The sequence below is a fragment of the Trachymyrmex cornetzi genome, unplaced genomic scaffold, assembly GCF_001594075.2.
Source record: "Trachymyrmex cornetzi isolate Tcor2-1 unplaced genomic scaffold, Tcor1.1 scaffold45, whole genome shotgun sequence".
In the NCBI taxonomy this organism is placed as follows: Eukaryota; Metazoa; Arthropoda; class Insecta; order Hymenoptera; family Formicidae; genus Trachymyrmex; species Trachymyrmex cornetzi.
In genome coordinates this window covers 381550-403879 of record NW_017299289.1, presented here as the reverse complement: position 1 = coordinate 403879, position 22330 = coordinate 381550, and the positions used below count along the sequence as shown (strand labels likewise).

General features: G+C 34.6%; 2 protein-coding genes across 2 annotated transcripts in view; one reads left to right on the top strand and one right to left on the bottom strand.

The window, feature by feature from the left end:
• The first annotated feature begins 379 nt into the window (after nt 1-379).
• Nucleotides 380-5441, top strand: LOC108764727 (RCC1 and BTB domain-containing protein 1). The gene is made up of 10 exons (XM_018513077.1): nt 380-467; nt 1659-1861; nt 2481-2648; nt 2730-2988; nt 3075-3190; nt 3312-3590; nt 4724-4848; nt 4916-5013; nt 5078-5208; nt 5301-5441. The coding sequence occupies exons 1-10, from the start codon at nt 380-382 to the stop codon at nt 5439-5441; spliced, it is 1608 nt and encodes a 535-aa protein (XP_018368579.1).
• Nucleotides 5442-20526: 15085 nt separating this feature from the next.
• Nucleotides 20527-22330, bottom strand: part of LOC108764704 (pro-resilin) — a 3398-nt gene continuing 1594 nt past the window's right edge. Inside the window, exon 3 of the mRNA XM_018513048.1 lies at nt 20527-22324. Within this exon, the coding sequence (XP_018368550.1) occupies nt 22019-22324 (306 nt within the window). The 3' untranslated portion in view covers nt 20527-22018. The remainder of the gene's footprint in view (nt 22325-22330) is intronic.

Below are 22330 nucleotides of genomic sequence, written 5' to 3'. Positions count from 1 at the left end.
TACAGAATATAGCGTAATTGTTTTATTTTTTCTCTTTTTCTTCCTCTAGTTGAATAGCCGCATGTTTATTTTGTAACTGTTGGACATTTTTTCACATTGGTTGCATTATATTTTTAAATTTGGCGCAATAGTTCTATCCCAGCGAATAGAGAACTTCCAACAGTTGCAAAATAAACATTCTGCTGAACACGGCCAATGACATGAAAGGTAATACGCTTGAATGCGTGATTACAGAAAGGTACTAAGGAACAAAACAAAGCGTTCGCGAAGAGACGACACTAGTTTGAGTCGGAAAACTAAAAAAGAGGAATTAGAAGAAGTAGAAGAAGAGACGACTAGAAATAATCAGAGTGAATTTGAAGCAATCTCGTGAGGCAATATGTGCGTCTCGGGTCTCCGTAATTGGCCGATTTTTAGTTCATTGGAGCCGGATTTCATTTCGCAGATTCACATGGTTTTTGTATATGGTAATTCGCTGTTTTCTTTTGCCTTTCGTATTGCTTAAACTTTCAACTTCTAATTTTAATGGCTCACGTCTCCTTTTAAAGTAACAAAAACGTTATTACAGCCACCGACGAGATACTATTAAAAACCGACATCCTTACGGGAGTTCGCGTCCTTGTGAATATTGAAGTGATTAAGAGTTAAAAACTGATAATATTGTATTAATTTTATGATTTATTAGTTTAGTATATATATATAGATGTATTTATGCATTTATAACACAACAATACTCGATTTTTCTTTAAAATTGAGATTTTAGTGTTATCATCAAAGTTTGATTATCAATAAAGATGATAATTGCAGAGAAAAAATTATGATTTTTTTGCAATATATAAGATATTACAGCTTTACAAGTATGTATATTTATTTATGGGACATTTATGTAATAAAAAATCATGAATTTAATAATGCATGAGCCAAATATTTATGTTAATAATAGCAAATTTATATCAATTGTCGGTAATGTTAGCGTTTTTGAATTACCTCTGGGCCCTTGGGGCCCTTTTTATACCGCCGAAAATTTACTCAGGGTTGACGGTCTTTATAATAATATTTCGTCGGTGTTAAGCCCATTCTACAATTGCGTAAGCGTAGTTGTAAGTGGTTATAGTTGTAAGAATTAACCAATCATAATCAAATGAGGAATTAACCAATCATAATCAAATGAGGAAAATATTTGACTGTGATTAGTCAATTCTTACAACTACATGCAACTACTTACAACGCTTACGCAATTGTAGAATGGGCTTTACAGCAGAGTAACAAAACAGTAATGGTAAATTTACGAAGTCAATAAATACAGCTTTGATTGATAAAATATTAGGGACTTGTATTTTTTTTATTCATTGGGAATTTTTTAATTATTGTCACTTAGTTATCGACATTGAACACAAGTTTAAAGGGTCTTGAAACAGAATAGTTTACAACAAATGTTATAAATTAATTTTTCAGCTGAAATTTTAAATAATGGTTGATAGGGTGCATAATATTTCTAGCCAAGGCTGTATTCAGTCGAAACATTCAACAAGTTTGATCAAAAATTTCATAAAATTAAAAAGGATGAATCCTGGATCAAGGCATGAACGCATCCATCCTTGCTGTCAAAAATTCACTCACTCTGGCAATGTTGTTTACCTTATCTTGTTTGATAACAGGTGAAATGGGTAGAGAGACCTTGATGGTGATGAAGAATAAAATGGTGTATGCTATGGGTAACAACGTCAATGGTTGTTTGGGAATAGGGGACACAAACTCCACATTGTATCCAAGGAAGGTGAAGGCTCTTTGCAAGAAGAATATTAAGACATTTGCTTATGGCAATGGGTCTCACGTTCTCGCACTTACGAAGGAAGGAGAAGTACGTTAGGAAGTTGATATTAGAATATAAGTGAAAACAAAATTTGATATTTTTGTAACACGTTACTTCTCTAGAATACAACAAAAATATTGAGCACTTTATTAATTATTATTTGAAGTTTTAGTTCAAGAATTGATTTATGGCCAATTATATTATTATAAATTACCTTTGTTTCAAGAATCTTTTAAACTTATATAATCCTAGTAATCAATAGATGACAACATTGGCAATGCAGATAAAAGATTTCCGAACGAATAAAAAAATTATAAGAGTCTAACATTTTTTTATTAAAGCTGTATATAATTCTGATCCTCTCTTTAAAACACATAATTTTTATTAATACGAATTTGTTAAGCATTAAGTTGTTTTGGACTCTTGTAATTAAGAATAAAATAGTTGACTTGCTTATATTTTTACAAAAGGACATTTAAATTTTTCTTCATCGATGCTTCTGTCAATTCAGATGAATTATCAGAGATTTTATCTCGATTTATATTCAATCAATGTATTTTTGAGACGTTAGACAGTATTATTGACAGTATATTATTAGAATTATTAGAATATATTATATAATATATTATATATTATTAGAATTATTGACAGTATATGTCTTCAATAGATATATTCGTGGGGTTACAACGATCACGGTGAACTGGGACACGGAATATATTATCCAGTTTTCACCCCTACTTTAGTATTCACTCCGGGAAACTCTGTGGGCTTTACGCGCATCGTGGATATTGCGTGTGGGAGTCACCATTCTGTTGCTTTGACCGAGTTTGGCAAGGTAAGCAAAAGTTTGAGTATAATGATAACCGTACGTTATTACGAGCTACATTAGATACATTAGCTACTTGGTTTGATTTAGGTATACGTTTGGGGAGACTACTTCGGACAAGTGAGTAACGATAACATCATTGATCAAAGCATACCCAGGCAAGTGGACTCCAGCTTGGCTAGGAAGAAGGTTGTCTGCATCTCTTGTGGCAATGCCTTTACCATGGCAGTCGTCGAAAATGGCGAGGTGTTTGCTTGGGGCAATAATTATGTTGGCCAGCTGGGTTTAGACGATCTCCAAACTCGAATGACGCCGTGCTGGGTTGATTCACTGAAAGGCACTGTAATAGGTAATTCTTTTATCTGCATAAAACAAAAAAAAATAGAAGAACGATAAAGAAAAAATGGGATCATTGAGCAATTGATATTGTTTCAGTCAAAGTGGCTTGCGGATTTGAGCACACGCTAGCGCTTACGGATGAAGGAGATCTCTATTCCTGGGGTAGAGATCCCCGATCGGATGACAAAGGCTGTCCTTGTATACCTTTCCTTGTACCTATCTTTGGTACCCTTAAACCAGTCATGGTAAACTCATATTTACTGTCATCATAAATTAGGACACAGAAAACAAAAAAAAAAGCGAAAGTTATAATATAATCAATATTTTGTACAGGTCAAGCATAAAATGGGAAAGATATCCGACATCGCGGCTGTCAAACATGTAAATATCGCTATTAGTGAGGGAGGACGTGTCTATATATGGGGTAACTGCCACGGTCAGAGAATCATGATTCCAACTGCCACTACGTTTTCGAACATGTATGACGCGTTTGCGTGCTACGGATCGCCAAGCGTTATGCACAAACCCCTAATTCTTTATAGTAACGAAGAACCGCGTATTGAATGCCTGAAGAGCGTATTGGAATGCATGGGAAATTCATTCAATGACGAAGTCTGTGTCTTATTCTTTGTCCTGATATAGATTAAAGATAAAATGATCATCCACATAGCACGCAATATCATAGTAATATCGCTGCAATATCATTTTTCGTAATGTTACAATGAAATCTACCAGAAACATCGGTGAGATATTATTAAGATATCATAATAATATTGCAATGTCTGCGAAAATGAATCACAGGAACATTACTAAGATATGTCACAGAAATATTGTAATATTATATAATGTTTTTGTGATATTTATATAATGTTTATATTTATGTAACATTTATTGGCAAAAATTAAAAGAGTTTAAAGAATTTAAAAAATGAAATTATTGAATTGATATTTTTAATGTGTTATTTAAAAAATTTTTCCATTTAATATATATATATATATATATATATTAGAAAATAATGCTGATTGTCAATACACACACACATACACACAATAACTATTATATAATAAACTAAATATTACTTAAATTATGTGTGTACGTATAATATTGTGATATTTTAATAACGTCTTGATCACATCTCTAATGTTAATAAAACATCATAAAAGCGTTATTAATTATAATGTCACTCTACTACTTAAGACATATTGTCAATATTACTGTGATATTTTGACTGTGTCTGACTGTGTCCTTGCTGGAAAACATCCACAGTATAACACAGTGCCCACATAACATGTAATATCACAGTAATATCGCAATATTTTAGAAATATTACAATATAATATTACAGAAATATTTTGATGTTAATTATTAATGTAATACATCAGTAATATTTCTGTAATATATTATATTATAATATTTCTGAAATAATATTTCTGCAATATTATTGTGATATTACGTGCTATGTGTTACACAGTGTCTGACTGTGTCCTTGCTGGAAAGCATCCTTTGTCTCTTGTCAGAAAGCACCAATAATAAGACAGTTTTTAGCTTAAGCTTTTTAACAGAAATTCAAGAAACTCCTTTTAGAAGAAAAAAAATACTCTAGCTAAAAATGAGCACTTTAATTAACACTTAAAACTGTGTAATACATTGTTCTCAATTTTAATTCATAAATGCGACAAATACTTTATGTACTCTGCAGTTAATATTGCACACATTTGTCTCTAACAATTTTTGTCCTGATATAGCATACAAGTGATCTCACAATACAAGTAGAGGGCCAAAGTATCTTTGTGCATAAAGCTATTTTGAAGATTCGCTGTACGTATTTTAGAAACATGTTTCAACATGATTGGATGGAAAACAATCAAAGGTAATTATTTAACAAAGGATTATTATTTATTATATTAAAAATTACCAAATTTTGCTCATTTTGACAGTGTCATCGAGCTTGATCAATTTTCCTATGTCATCTACAAAGCCTTCTTGAAATATTTATACACTGGCATGATCGCTTTACCTATGGAGAAGACGATAGGTAAGTCGAATACACCATAAACCAGTTATCGGTCTAAATGTCGGAACAATGTCTTTCATTATAGAACTTTTGAACTTGGCTGATGTTTACTGCGAGAACAATCTCAAGAAGCATTGTATTCGGATAATAAAGCAAGGAATTAGCGTGTTGAACGTTGCCTATTTGTACAGCGTTGCAGTTCAGTACAATGAGGAGGTAATTAAACATTGTCATTATTAACTTAATAACAGTTTATTAATTGCTATATCTATACACGCATGGAATAAACGAATTTGATAATGTTTTAGGAGCTGGAAGAATTTTGTATTAGGTTCGCTATTAATCATATGACGGCTGTGACGCAGACGGAAAGTTTTGCAAATTTGAATGGGAATACGCTAAAAACTTTTATAATTAAGATAGGCAAGGCTGGTGTATTTAAGACGTAATAAGTCTATTTACCTTAAAAACAATGCGCCTCGATAAGAATGAACAAAAATTGCTGAATATCAGTTGCTACAATACTCGCAATACATATAGAATCGTGTATTCTGATGAAATATTCCAAACATTTTGATTCCTCAATAACAGTCGTGTAAATGGTAAATGGATTCGAAATGTCCAGATGTGTCAATTGTATTGCATCGCGCGGTCTAGTAAATAATTCACGCGAAAGATGCCTTGGTTTATCTCGAATAGTGTGAGAAAAACCTTATTATCTTGCAAAAGTACCTGTGATTATCTTAGAATTCTCATGAAAAAATGAAAAAACACCACTCATTGAGACAAGTCAATCATATCTGTGATAGTGCCATTATTAGCGTAACGGATCGATTTATCTTTAAGTAAATGTTATAAATTAAAAATACTCAAGCTGATAGATTGAGTGCTCAGAACACTTCCAAAAAATTTTATATATTTATAATTATTATTTTATAATTTTTATAATTATAATTTTTACTAGCATGTTATGTCTCAGTTTATGCCAACTATTATCTTTATGAGATGAAGCACTATAATAATAATGAATCTTTCTTTTTTCTCTCTTAAGATTTCTGGACATTACTTTTTTTTCTAAAACAAAATTATATAGTTTCTAATAAAGTATTTTTTCATTTTACTTTTTAGTTTTCATTTATTATTCATTAAAAATTATATCTTAAGTAAAAAAAGTGTTAAAATACATTCTGATACTAAATTACTAAAAAATCATAAATTGTATAAAATTCCCTGGTAGCAAGCTGACGTCAAAATGATGTCATTTGACGTCAAAAAGACGTCATTTGACGTCAAAATGACGTAGCTTGCTACTTGGGTTATTATAAAAATTTATGTGTATATATGTGCGTTTGTGCTTTCATTTTGTGGTAGAAACAGTCCATTCAAATCCTTATTAAAATTATGTTGAATTTTCAACATATTTAAGTATTATAATTTTACATATAATATGATTATGATATTTAAATATTTTTGTATAATTGATATTTAATATTTCTTAGTGTCAAAATAACACAATTTACGAGTAAATGTACAAATAAGAAAATGTGTTTTAAAACGTAAATTTTAGATAAACAAATAAAATACGAACTAAATCTTACGCCCGTTTACAACTAAATTTGACGTAAAAACGAAATAACCTGAATTTTTGGAAGTTTTAAAAAAGTAATCGTGGGAAAGAATTGAAGTCCTTGTACGATTGTAGTACCACATAGATAGATTATAATTCAGTTTATTGACCTACTGTAGGTACAAATACAGCCATTTTATATATGTTCGCAATACCACCGACGAGATACTATTAAAGACCGACATTCTTACGGGAGTTCGCGTCCTTGTGAATATTGAAGTGATTAAGAGTTAAAAATTGATAATATTGTACTAATTTTAGGATTTATTAGTTTAGTAGATGTGTATTTATACATTTATAACCCAATAATACTCGATTTTTCTTTAAAATTGAGATTTCAGTGTTATCGTCAAAGTTTGATTATCAATAAAGATGATAATTGTAGAGAAAAAATTGTGATTTTTATATAGGATATTATAGTTTTACAAGTATGTATATTTATTTATGGGACATTTATGTAATAAAAAATCATGAATTTAATAATGTATGAGCCAAATATTTATGTTAATAATAGCAAATTTATATCAATTGTCGGTAATGTCAGCGTTCTTGAATTACCTCCGAGCCCTTTTTATACCACCGAAAATTTGCCCAGGGTTGACGGTCTTTAATAATATCTCGTCGGTGGTTCAGGGAGACGCTATTAGCGCTATTTCTGTCATTCTATCCTTGTTTTACATCTAATAAAGAACAGATAGAATAACAGAAGTAACGCTAATAGCGCCTCCCCGAACGCATCAAGAGACTTATTACGTAGAGTCTCTATAATGGAAGTCAAGACATGAGGGGCGACGCCCTCGTGATTGGTCGCCGCCATTTCTAGGCGCTTTCGATGTGTTAGTGAATCTGTGAATTGGTGTGAGCAACTGTTTCATGGTGTAGTAGTACAAACAGGCGCGAACGCGTCTATTTGTGCTACGCATTATTTGTGCTGTTTCCGGCCGGCGCCCAGCAATGGCGTCCTTCCGGTCTTATGTTTTGACTCTCATTATAGGGACTTTAATATTATACTGCCTTGCCTTCCCTCTACTGACAAAGTGTCGAAGCCATCGACATCTAGAATGGACCGCTGATGGCAATGGTGGGGGTAGAAAGACGATTAGAGTGAGAGGCAGGAATAATAAGATCGTTCTTTCTCTGTTTACTGTTGTTTTAACTAGCCTGATTGGTTGTTGGATTAACAACAACCAATCAGGCTTCAGTAAACAGAGAAAGACGATCTTATTATTCCTGCCTCTCACTCTAATCGTCTTTCTACCCCCACCATTGCCATCAGCGGTCCATTCTAGATGTCGATGGTCGAAGCATATACAACTATCTTATCTAAAAAGATTAAACTCTCCACATTTGGTGATACAGTGTATCAATTCGCAAAAAAGTATATATGCAACTTATGTCATTTTGACCCGGTTTTTCATTACTTCGTTAACTTGTGCTTACACTGATAAAAATCGATGCGAATTTACAAAGGAAATGTACTTATTTTTTGGTAAATTTATTGACTTTTTGTAGTTTTTTAATTAAAATTTATATTATTTCTTTTATTTCAATGGAAAATATTGAAATATTATGAAAAATTAATTGAATATAGTATATTTACAGATAATTTGTAAATTTACTTCTAATATCGCTAAATATACCTATAATATTACATACATGTGTTTAAATATCTTTCTTATACTGTAAATTTACAACCTGGCGCGGAATTTTACTGTCAGTAGTGTGATATCAATGGTATTTTAGTAAAAAGTGTGCTTGCGCGCGCATTACCGTGTGGCGCGTGAGCATTGGTGAGCAGTTGAGCACATCGAGAATATTCTGATAGTGTTTTGCGTTCTTCATAGCGTCTTCATAGGGCGGTATTCATAGTCGTTTCTTATATTTAAGATCGTATAGCCCTTCTACAATAAGCCGCAAGTCAGAAGTTCTAAGCGATCTTAAATCATAACCGGTGAAGTTGGCCAATAGCCAACTTGAACGACTTGAGATCTGTTTTTTATTGCCGCACTTTCTGAACTAGTACACACAGTGCAGAAAGTTGAAGTGATACAAATATACGTTTGTTTCACTTTAACTTATTGCACTGGTTCAGAGCGCAGCAATAAAAAACAGACCTTTGGTTAAGACTGATTAATGCCCATTTCTACCAATATAGATTAATTTTAATCTCGGTTCAACTTACTCTTCGTCTTTTTCTAATCTTTAGAACTAGAAAAAGACAAAGATTAAGTTGAACCGAGATTAAAGTTGATCTGCGTTGGTGGAAACGGACCTAAGACTTCTAAAGCCGTGTATACACCTAGCGAACGAACACCGAACGCGAATGTTCGGATATTAGTGTTTGTATTTGTGAGCAGTTTATTCTTTTTCTCGATTGTACGGAATACTGATATTCGACCAGATTCGATGTTCGTTCCATGTAGCAATTAAACTTGTGCGACTTTTATGTATTATAACAAACAACAATACAAATTTTTACATTTGCTGTTCGTTCGATGTTCGTTCGCTAGGTGTATACACAGCTTAACGTTCTGACTTGCGGCTTATTGTAGAAGGCCCATTAAGTTTGATCTTAAGATGTCTTAAGACGCTAATGCAGCCTTCTGATTGGTTCGTGACTTCTTAAGACCGTACTTAAGACGGTCTTGAATATAAGATCTGACTATGAATACCGGCCATAGTCTATTTTCTTCATAGTCTATTTTCTCGTAATAATCGAAGGCATCTCGAGATTAAAAGGTTAGTATCACAATAAAAATATACTGTGAATTACAGTGTGTCTGTCAATATGTTCACATGTAAAAGTTGCGGCATTAACCTCCAAAATAATAAAACTTATAATATCCACCAGTACTTTCATAGAAATAAAAAACATGCTTCCTTCCAATGTTTGACTGGTGCCTGTAGATTAACATTCCAAACATATCGTGCATTCAGACAACATATTTTCCGAAATCATAATACTAATAGGAGATTGAGTAATAGCCAAATACCTCATATAGTATCTGTAAAATGTGAAGTTTGTGCTTCATCTATAATTAACAATACAAAATATATAGTAAAACATTATAATAATCATATAATTTATGGAGTAGCAGTTACATGTCCTTTTTCTAAGAATTGTAAATCAACTATGTTGTTTAAAAAAAGAAATATGTTAGCTCAGCACTTAACTCGATTTCATAAAGTTGTAAAAGATATAGTATAATAGTTGCACGGGCTGTGTTGCATATATGAGATTGGTTGCGTTCAGCGGACTCAACAATTAAATAACCATTCGTTATTGATGTATTCTTCTAAAATCTAAAAGAACACATCAATAACAGCGAATGATCATTAAATTGTTGAGTCCGCTGAACGTAACCAATCTCATATACGACATGCGACACAGCCCGTGCGACTACTGTAGATAAGGTTTTACCTCTAAATATTACATTTGCCATTCAAATAGAATGAAGTTTCCAGTAAACATTATTTGGGTTTACTGTCTGATAGTAAAAATCATGACGTGATAGTAAAATTCATAGTTACTAGAAATTTCATTTACTAATAAATATGAATTTTACTATCAAACAGTATACCTAAATGATATTTGCTGGAAACTTCATTCCATTCGAGTGGTAAATGTAATGTTTAAAGGTAAAACTACAAATCACTCTGTATTTTAACTGCGCAATCGAGGGTTAAAAATGACCACCGATTCTCGTAGTAAAAAGGCGGTCTTATTTTTATCAGTGTAGGCTTAACCTGATGTTTTATCCAATGGGGTTTATCTGTGATGATATCATAGATAAAGCCCATTGGATGACACATCAGATTAAGCTTAACTATAAGTTAACCAGATAATGAAAAATCGGGCCTTTGTGTGTGATGATCTTAATTAGTCTGGTCAACATACGACGCGTCACAGTCATTACAAACAATTTTATAAACTACATTACTATTAAATTTCATCAAATCACTATCTCCATGTCTTTTTATAAAAGCATTAAATTTATTCAATATTCTGTATCCGACTAAAAATTTATTTTTATCGATAGCTGACTGCTGAAAATACAACTTTTGAAACATTTTTAATGTAAGGGGAAAAGTTATGATTCTCCTTTCATTATTACTTATATCTTTAGGTTGAATTTAGAACCATCAAGTTTTGTAATAATCAATTAACAACCCCCATTTTATTAAAAATGAGGGTTGTTAATTGATTATTATTAAATCAAGTCGATTGGATATTCATTATTTAATAATATTTCAACAACAAAATGTAAATTCTTTTGGTGATATGATGGATGCAACAACAATACAGCTGTACCAAATTATCTACCAAATTATATATTATACAAAAAAAATTAATATCCTTATAAAAAAATTATCATATATCATTTTTTCAAAACTCATTAAATCTACTTTAAAATATTTATTTATTACATTTAATCTAATAATAATTCATCAAATTACAAAACTTTAAAACAAAATTATTTTTTTAAATATCAAATTTAATTTTATTTAATTTAAGATGTTATAAACACATGAAAGTGCCAGTTTAAAATTCTATTTTTTCTCTTTAAAATACATTTAAAAAAATTTGTCAACGATTCTTTTGCACTGAGATATTTTAACTTCCCGTAAAATTTAAAAAATCACAAGGGTTCAAACATTTGACTAACAGTTACGTACACACACATGCACGCACGCACGCTTGCACGCACACACGCACGCACGCACACACGCGCGCGAGCGCACGCGTGTACTTATATACCTACGTACTTATGCTTGTTATATATTAAACGCAATAAACAATAAGTGATATCGAATAAAAATTTTGTTTTTTCATACGAAACAATCTAAAAATTAGAACTTTTATATAGTTTTTCACTCATTATTCTTTGGATTTAGTATACTAGATTTATTTTACATTCAAATAACAGTAAATATAATATTATTTATTAACGATAAATAAAAATTATTATTTATTAATTTATTTTTTAGACACGACTGAGTTAAAAGAAAAGAATAAAACTTTAGTAATAATTTTCTTTTGAAATTTATTTCAAAAATTTATTAATTTTGCAACTGCCTAAATCAATATAAAAATAAAATCAAAATCAAAATATGATGAAATAAAAATATAAAAAAAAGTATTAAAATATTATTTATATATTATTATAGAAATTATATTAATTTAATAAAATATTGGTAGCAAATATAATTAAAAAATTAATCTTTTCTGTGCTTTATGTGCATTTGCAACTTCCGACAAGTTCGTGAAAAAAGCTTCATCTTTAATTTTTCTTAAAATCGTTCATTACTCAAAAATTAATTGTTTGACTAATTTTTCTTACCATTTTGTCATCTCTCATTTATGACCGAAGTCGCATAAGCAGCGCGAAAGGATTAACCAACCGGTTGAAAAGGATATACGCCTTGCATAATTCTTCCATGAGATAGGCACTTACATGCGGCGCGTTGCTCGAACAGCTGTAAACGCGCGGTAGGTCATAGCTTCCGCTCATTTCTATTTCAATTATTCCTTCCCGGATCATTTGAATCGTAAATAACTTGGTCAACGGCCAGCGCATAAATAAATCGTCGTGAAAGATCGCCGGGCAATACGCACGCCGATCGGTGCTTTCTTGTGGATTTACGAACGAGGTATTGCTCGTGGAAGACACTCGATGATTTTTTCTTCAACTTTCTCCTCTTCCTCGGCTTTCTCAGAACGAAAGAAGAAGCATCGTGCTGGGACAATCAATGACTGTTACACCGTGTTTCGCCGTGCGCGAAGCACGTAAAGACTTGTTAGCATTATTAAACGTGACTTGCGCGAACGACGTTCGCACAATCGTCTTAACGCTTCACTACATTTCCTCCCCATTCCATCTTTTCTTTTTGTTAACACCAAAAGCACCTTGTGCAGTTAACACTTAGATCTTTTACAAGAAAAATCGAAAATCGAAATTCCTTATTTAATACTTTATTTAAGTTTTTTAACGAGATATACATATTATTATTATAGAAAAATAAAATTTTTATTGTTGCGAGATTGGGATTAATAAATTAATAATGTTTACATTTAAGCATTGTAGTTAAGTTAATACGTTCCGTTGAAATGTAATTATAATTGATTTTATATTTAGTAGGTATATAATTTTATACTTAATTAATTCTTCACATATTACATTATCCAGGTTTATGTTCTCCTCTAATTCTATTAAGAAAGTTATATATATTTTTCTAACGAATAATCAACCGCATAGAATTGAGTTTGTCTGAAAATCGCTTTTATTTATCGCTGCAAATTGCTGCAATAGATACATGGAATTTTAAGTAAGTAACGTTGACCAATGTTCAACGTGTTGCCATAGGATTGACTACAGATCAACCGAAGAATTTACGGACACAAGAAGGAGCGCCAGTGATCCTACAGAGTGAGGTAATATAACGGCATGGATCATTTTTACCCGATCTCCAACGGCGCACATTACCAAGATGCAACGTCGATCGCGGTTGTGCAAGAGCGTCTCTTGCCCGATTTTACCGTACATTGCAATGCTCTTTGCTAGCGGTTCAACAGTCCAGTCTGCTCAATTCAGGACACGTGCGTCGATTTACTGTGCTCTTAAGTTAGGTCCGTTCACCCGGCAGAAGAAATACTTGCGAAACTCCCCCTCGGAGATTCCTCACGGCCGACTCTTCGTCGCGGAAACGCGAAGATACCCATACAGGATACTTTATCCGAAAAATATCCCGAAAACGTCCTTCATATACAGCACAGAACATTGAAAGAATGTTGCTGAGACGTTACAACGTTGAGTGTTGAAGTATGAATGTTTCTCAACGTTGTATCTATGCTGATTTTTCTACATTGATCTAATGTCGCTGTAACAATAACATTCCTATACAGTACAGAACATTGAAAGAACGTTGCTGAGACTTTGCAATGTTGAAGTGTGAATGTTTTTTCAACATTGAATGAACATTTCGCGATGTTGATGCGACATTCAATGTTACTAATATATTGATTCAACATTAGTGTGCTGTATAAGTTTAGAACATTCAGAGAATATAGAGACGTCTCTCTCTGGACGTCTTTAGAATATTCCTTGGAGATCTGTGTTGTGCGGGTGGAACCGCGAGATTGATGTAGGCGTAGAAGTAATTAGCACGATTTTGAGAGTTGACATTTATAATGATTGTTTAATTATTGTATTTTAAATTAGCTTCCATTAGGGATTCTTACTATTGACAACGAGAACCGCTTTCGAGGAGAGAAAGAAAGAGAAATAACGACGAGTTCAGTCGGCTTGTCGATTTTAAACATGTTTCTATAGTCGTAAGTTAGAATGATTGTTAAACTTGGTAATAAGTATTATCGGACAAAGTGGGAAAGTTTGTAGATCTTAAATAACTTGAACGAGCTTTTACTATTATTCTTTAGTATTATTGCCGCGAGAGAATCCCATTCTCTCTCTCTCTCTCTCTCTCTCTCTCTCTCTCTCTCTCTCTCTCTCGCCGCGAGAAATACGCACAAAATGAAATCACTCTTTGCTGGCGGGAATAACACGTCGTATCGCTGGATTGATTTATAGCGAAGTACGGTATCCAATTAAGGTTCGCGCAATCTAACGACGTGCAATCCGACGCAATTCTGCAGTTACGAAAAAAAGAGGAAGACAAACGAGAGAGAATGGGAGCAATTCGTTGGAAGTGTCTTCACAACTCTTTCCTCACCGACGACCAGGGTGATCTATTGTTGAGCAATACGCGCGTGTACTCCGCGTGCCACTGCCAGAAGTGCAGAAATCAGCGAAAGTACGGACGGGGGAGAACCAGCAGCCATTGTACGTCCGGTCCATTATTATCCATTTTACGCGCCTCGACAAATTTGTTTCCCATAATTGAAAACACTGGCATTGTTGGTACATCGCACGTTTTCTTCCTCAACACTTCTCTTCTGTTCATATATGAATCTTTTCTCGGGCATGTCGATTAAAGCAGTCTTGCAATATTAAACGATCCGTTTCGAACTCTCGAAGTTCCCGCGAGATTTCGTTTTCTCTACATCGATCAGTGACGCTTTTGGAACTCCCTAAATTAGTTCTTGGTTAAAAGAACTTGGCTGTTTTTCTTCAGCATCAAATTTGTTTTTCAGTATTATAATATTTGATATAATATCATAATAAAAACTTTTTCGGTAATAATGGATATTCATTGTAAAGATGACGCAAATAACGATTACAGACGATTATAAGTGTTTCATGTTTTTAAAGTTCTTATCAATATTATAACAATGTAGATTCTAAAGAGATATCTTATCATTATTTGAGAAACAATGTTTCTCAAATAATGATAAGATATCTCCTTTTTTATCTAAACGGAAGTTATTAAGTGAAAAGTTTTACTTTGGTAAATTAATTATTGATTTGTATAATGTATTAAAAAAATAGATATATATTTATATTTAGACTAAATGCCCAAGAAAACAATTTTTTACATTTTGTATATTATATCAATTATTTTCTTAATAAGATCGTTGGTAATAAGAATTACCAACGATTAACGTATATTTATTAGGTGTTAAACTTAATTCCTGCCGTTTTTCGTCTCCAAAATTGATATGTTTCGAAGGGAAGATGAATGAATACCTTAATCAAAGTAATTTCCTCCATTTTCTACTTTATTACTAATTAATAATACTTTATTAATAATACTTTGATTAAGATATTTCCCTTCGAAACAAATCAATTTTGGAGACGAAAAACGGCAGGAATTAAGTTTAACACCTAATATTTCTACTATTTAAATATACTGTACATATATTCTTCCGTTGAAAAAAGAGTAAAAAGAGAAAGTAACTTGATTATTTTATTTATTTACATATTGCAACAACAGTCATAAAAAATCTCGGAAAATATAATTGTCATTCAAAACATTAGTTATTTTGATTGTTTTGATGATTTTATGTGGTAACATTAATTTCCCAGACAACACACAACGTCCATTGGATGTCCAAATCTGGTTTTTATTTAGTCCGACCGTCCATGGACTTAATACGAATGTTTTAAAAACGTACGTTATTCAACGTACAAAGTATGTTCACATTTGAACATTAAAAAAATGTTCATCTCTCATACAAAAAAATTTTCTAAATCTGCTCGCGACGTGTTGCTTTCGCTGACTTGACAAGTGAAAATTTTTTTGAAACTGTATGAGGAATTTCACTTTTGTTAGTATGTACGGACATCTTTTGAACGTCCCATGGACATTGTGCTGTGTTGAAAATTTTCAACGACAAAAAATCTACCCAGATAACCAAGCGTGCGATATCCCACGATATTTTCACAAAATGCTACCATACTGTTATTGTACATGATAACTGGTACTGTGAAAGTACAGCGTATGATTTCCTAACCTGAAAATAGTCGTAATAACATGAAGATTATTAGACAGTCACTGAAGGATGTTCAGTTGAACTGCACAAATTTCTATCAGGACCATATTGAACAGATGTATCGTAATTATACATCCATGATTATATAGGTATTCGTGGATCATCGAAGTGTAGCGGTTTCCATACGATTTCAGAAGTCAAGCATAGTGGATGGCGGTATGTAACCGGATGGGTGATCACTTCGAAGCACTATGAAATTAGTTCCCGAATTTAGGGAAAAACGGTTTTTTTAAATTATAATTTTATAATGTATTATGGAATAAGATATTAATCAGTAATAATATTCATATAAGAATCATTTTGTCTTGATTGTGGTCTAAAATTTGTTTAATGTACTAATTTGGTCCAGTTTTAGTCCATTGGGTCCTAAAATGGACGTTTTTAAAAAATCCAAAATGATAACACTGGATGTTTTTAAAACGTTTTTAAAATATCCATGGATCTAATCTGGACGTTTTTAATATGTCCAAAACGTCCAACATGTACATTTTAAATACATTTTTAAAACGTTACTGTGCTGTATGGGTTAGTCATACTGCTAAGTTCTCATTTAATTTATTTTATCAATATCTGATTGTTTTTAAAAAACTACGTCTACCAAATATGTATTATTGCTATGAATTAATTAGAAGCTACTATAATATTTTCTTATTAGTAATACATTTCCGTTTGGTTTTTGTTGCAATGCATGGTAGCGCAATTAATTTCTATAAATTGCTGCAATTTGTTCTCTAACTTGTATAGATGATGCAAAAAGCAGGCACGTAATCAAGGATATTGTAACAATCGTACGCACGATCGAAGTGAATCGTGTGCCAGTGTAACTGGAGCGTAGATCATCGTGGCATATTTCTCTCCTTTCGCATGTCGGTGGACGAGCATCTCTTGCAAAATTCCACAGAGACTCTCACACCGCGTGTATGCGCCTCACCATCTCTTCGTCTTCTCCTGCCCGATCTCACCGTACTCCCTGACACGAATCGCACGCGCGGCACTTTCCCTGCCGTGGACGTTGCAGGTACACACGTAAGGTCTTTCGGGACAGATAGCCTGGCTGATACCACGCTTTCCTCCGTCTCCCACGGAATCATTTTTAATAGGTACTTTGTAGTGGAGTCATCACCGTGTTTCCGCGCGCTTCGCCATCACGCAAGTTGCTTGTATGCTAGCTTTGTATGTACGACGCGACGCTTCGCTTCTTCGCGCGATCGTCGTGTCATTATACCTTCGACAGAATTGGCACGCGGAAAAATCGCCTTTGGAATTACAAAATTATCTGCTTCTCGTTGTCTCACGCATATTTGTATGCCTAAATAATTATATCGAATGCTCAAACAAGTTGCTAGAATATGTCAAAGCTTTTTGCAGTGTTATTATTATGCTTGAAATGTTCCCACATAATTATTTTTATATAATCCAACATATTACTTTCAGATTTATATCTATATAGCTAAATTTTTACTTCAGTAAAATTATTCTTTCCGTGCAACTTCTATGTGTTTTACGAAAATATTTCTCACGCTAGAATTGAGTTTCTGCATGTTGACGCGAAAATTATCCTAAATACATTTCCCGTTTGACATGAAATATTACTTTTCTTGTTTCTCAGTTCCGTTATAAATTTGTACCTGTCTTTTTATCAGCCGCTTGTCGTTAACGTCTTCGAAGACGCTTGACAACGCGGAAATAATATATCATGTCGATCGCGCAGAATAGCAACGTCGTGAAAGAGCAATTGTCGACAATCGTTTTACGGAGATACAGTTTATGCAATCCCCGACAGGAGAAGTAAGTTGGATGTAACTTCTTATTCATCGACATTACATGGACTCGATAAAGTCATTCGACAGCTCCTCAGCATTATCGACAAATGTTTCACTTTATTGGCACTCACTCTCTTACCTAACCATTCCGAGCCCGTACCGTTTAAACGTAATATCAGCGTTTTCCCATTACCTAACGCAACGGATCTATAATTTATGAAATTTTTCCTACGCGTGCACGCGTAAATACCATAAATTGCAATATCGCGTGGAGATATACGTGAGGAATCTGGAGAAAACTTGTCCGTGGTCATGAATCATTTGTAAGTTAAATACTTAATTCGCAAAAGAAGCAATTTAACCGATAATAATTCTATCTATAGAAATGTTTGTTTTACCTGCATAAAATACAGCGTTTTAGATTTCTATATTTGTTTATCCTTTTAAACTTCATACTTTTATTTTTTAACTCTCAATAGTTAATGATATAATTTTTTAATATATTTGTGAACCAAAAGAATTTGTCCTGTTTACACAGAAAAAACTTTGCTGAAAATTTAGTTAGATACGGACCTGAAAATAATTGTGTTGGATTATTAAAATAATTATGTAGAGTGCTCAAACTGGAATGTCAAAACTTTTTACAGCATTACTCTTTATGCTTGAGATTCCTACGTAATTATTTTGATGGTTTAACTAAATTATTTTCAGATTTGTAATTAGCTAAATTTGTAGATATTTCAGCAAAATCGTTCTTTCTATGTACCATTTCTCGCGAGTATTCATTTGCCTACGACGTGCAATAAAATTTTATACGGTGACTCAATTTAACATCAACTGCACCTCGATTAATTTTTAATTTTGCGATGCCTTGATTATCCGCAACTTTGCGTGATATTACGTTACTTATTTTAGTGATTTTCGTACAAATTATTTTTGCCATTTACGAGTGAGAGCCGCGCTGCATGCGGCAAGCATGCAATCGTAAATTTGCGATGCGCATCTATTGTCTCTCCTTAGAACTTAAAATTACTCATTTATTATTCATGGAGAAAATCTGCAATCATTGTAATGATTTGTTGTCGTAAGTACAAGAGTGGCACTGCATGGAACCACCACTGATGAATGTCGCCATAAATGTCTTTGGCTGCTACCTACAAAACATGTTAATTAAGTGTTTTCGAGATAACAGTGTCTATAAATGACTCTTCGTCCAGAATGATTAACTAATCTACTAAAAACGCGTACTAAATTATTTTTTCAGTTTCTCGTTTTGGTCATAATTCGAAAGATGGCTTGTCGTGAATGAAAGAAACGTCGATCTTTCATTATTTAATTTAATGTCAAATTATACTCAATTTGAATTATTATTTAATTATTTCTATAAATCGTCGTTGCTTCTATTCAATATATCGTTAATTTAATCAAAGGCAATGGAGTTAAATAATTTAATTAGAAAAAATATATTTAATTCAACTTAAATTTACAATAATTTATTATTTATTGAGGAAATACATCAATATCATTGTTTATTTTAAAATTAACCACAGAAATGGATTTATTTATATTTTAACACACATGAAAGTAAAAAATAATAAAGTATTATTTTTAACTGAAGGGATTGGATTACCATTGCTTCTTTGATATTTAATTATGTTTAGTTAATTAAATTTAAAAATCTGACAAATTTAACGAATTTTTATAATTGACAATACAAATTGAAGCGCCTATTTTAAAGACTTGATTGCTGAAAACAACTTTTCGATCTTAACATTCCAGAGAAAATAATTAGTTGCATACCAAGCCGTGCAGATACTCATGTCTTCTCATTTTCCAGCGTGAAATCTCTCCGAAACATACAAGAATATGTTCATTTACTCAAGCGACTTACATCATTCTCTCTGTAATCAAGAAACTCGGGAAGCTCAGATGTTAATCTCAGGCATTACTCGAGCGGGAAGAGAAGCGCGAATCATCTCATGATCGTGATTGCAGGAAATACAACGAGAGAAACATACATCTTCGACATACGAGAGAAAAGAAAAAGCAAGATACCTCCGCTTCCCCCTTATCCTTCCGGATATCCTTTGCCCAGGTAGTCTGAGGAGATTCCACATCGTCTCGATGTGAACGCAAAGTCACTTTCGAATCTTTACCAATGGCCAGATCCTTCTCTCTCTCTCTCTCTCTCTCTCTCTCTCTCTCTCTCGCTGTTTTTTCTCTTCCCCTACCTCTTTCTCACTCTCTTTTTCTCTTTCGTAACACGATGCCCTTTTGCGATGCGGTTCTTCTTCGCGTGGGAATTTACATGTTCAGATGAAGAAGTCTCCTCTCCTCTCCCCAGGCAAGGCTAATGCGATACCTGCTAGCTCGCAGGTTCGCGAGTGAAAGGAGAAAGGCGCCAATCTCTCAAAACGTCGACGAAGAGAAAGAGAAACGATCGGATGTCTTCAGGAGATACAGCGACACGGAAAAAACCGCGCGAATCGACTCGAGGGACAAGCTTGCCTCCGAGGAGCGGTCATGAGGTCATCGAATGGAGGAACGTAGAACCATGATAGAATTGCGATAATCGTGATCGTCGACAGCGATTGACAGACGAAAGGTGAGATTGGGAATAGCAAGGAAGAGGTCAGCGAATACGCCGGAAGCGAAGCGCTTCGCTGCACGACAAAGAGGAGAAGCACACGGGGTTTTCAACGGTGGCGACGTTCTTTTTTTATTATTTTTTCTACAAAAAAAGCCTTTATACAAGTACAAAAAGATGCGTGGTTAAAGAGCGTTATGTATAAAAAATAGTGTGTATTTGTGGCGTCGGATGTACGTGTTGCTCGGACACGGCGGCATCCGCTTTGTAATCCGGATCGCTCCTTGTGCCAGATGAATCTTTTCTTTCTTCTTACGGACAGATAGAGGTCGATATTCCTGTGCGAAATCGACTTTACTTGCGCGTAATGACTCTGGGTATCCAATTCTTCCGAGTTCTTCTTCAGGGTTGAAAAAGAAACAGTTCGGAAGCCATCATCTTCTCTCACGAACCAGAAACTGACTCTGGATGTCCCGGATTAAGGATTTCGGTGAGACGATTCTTCGACGGAAGAGCTGGTCCGCGTTATAACAGCGAACGCCGCGGTACAGCGACGTATTTTTATTTACAAGGCGCGTTGATACCGCGCTGATCACGTCTTCGGCTTGTCGGCCTCCTCCTCCTAGTCCTCCCGCTCCGTCCTTTCTATTGTAATATGAGTGCCCTGACGAAAGCGAACGCAATTCGTCGGGGATGAAGTGTGAAGTGTGTTTGCGTCAACGACTACGCTTGTCCCCCCTTGACTATCACTGTTCCTCGATTTTTCGATACGCGGAGACGACCGCGATGATTGATGCGATTTTGGTACGATAGACTTCGGCACCGCTCCGACCGCCCAAGATCATCTTGAACGACCCTGTCCCTTCCGGAAATGGAAGGGAAAAAAGGGTCGAAAAAGGTAGGAAACTGGGCCACGTTCACTCCCGCGGACCCCGCGGACTTGTCAAAGCGACGACCGTTGGATTCTCGACAAGTCAAGGGGCCCGGGGGAAAGATGCTGGTCCACGTATACTCGGCGTTACTCTTTTGGTGGATTCCAGAAGACCCTGATCCGTTGAAGCGACGACTATTTTTTATCCCCAACGGACCAAGCGTCATCCTGTTGGTCCCCGTTTCCGTTTCTCGCGTGTGTCTTCGTCCTGACTGGCCCGATCCATTGACATTGATTAGTCAAAGGACGTGTTCTGAAGTCACGAGGTAAGCCGAGTAACGCGGATAACACGACGATTCAACTCCTTTCGGACAATCTTCGAATATTGATCTACGTGAAGCGATTCCGCGCGACGATTTGACTTGCTGGCATCGACGACCTTCCGAGTTGCGAGCCCAAGGAATGTGTCACTTTGAGAGAAACTGGTGATAAACAGTTGTGATCTTCTTTTCCAAATATGTCAGATCTTCTCCGTGAGTCTTCTATGCGTTGGCGAGTTTCGGCTGCGTCGAAAATCTCGGAAAGTAGTCGTTGTCGTCGGCCGGTGCCATTATCCACTCTTTCTCTCTCTCTCTCTTTTTCTCTCTCACATTCTCTCTCTCTTTCTCTCACTCATTCTCTCTCTCTCTTTCATCATCATCAGTATCATCCAGACCAAAGTGATTTCTTAGAACGGCGCACCGTAGTTACTGGACGGCCTACTAGGTGCTCCATAACTGCTGCTGGGCGCTCCGTAGCTAGTGCTGGGTCCGCTGGGGTAGCCTCCGGGGCCTTGGCTGACCTGATTGAATTGGGCCACCTGGATGGCTTGCCTGATGCCTTCAAGATCGATGCCTACAACGCGGGTCTGATAGCTGGGCACGCCGTATTGCGTCGACGGGGCACCGTATTGCTGCGACGGTGCTCCGTAGCTAGAGCTAGGAGCGTATCCGCCTCCACCAAATCCGCCAGACTGTTGGGACTGTAGTTCCTCCTTCAG

Bases quoted from the DNA above. Each gene is read 5' to 3' on its own strand.
- LOC108764727 (XM_018513077.1), top strand. From the start codon at position 380: ATGTGCGTCTCGGGTCTCCGTAATTGGCCGATTTTTAGTTCATTGGAG. The intron at 468-1,658 runs GTAATTCGCTGT...GTTTGATAACAG, and splicing joins TCACATGGTTTTTGTATATG to GTGAAATGGGTAGAGAGACC. The intron at 5,209-5,300 runs GTAATTAAACAT...ATAATGTTTTAG, and splicing joins CAGTTCAGTACAATGAGGAG to GAGCTGGAAGAATTTTGTAT.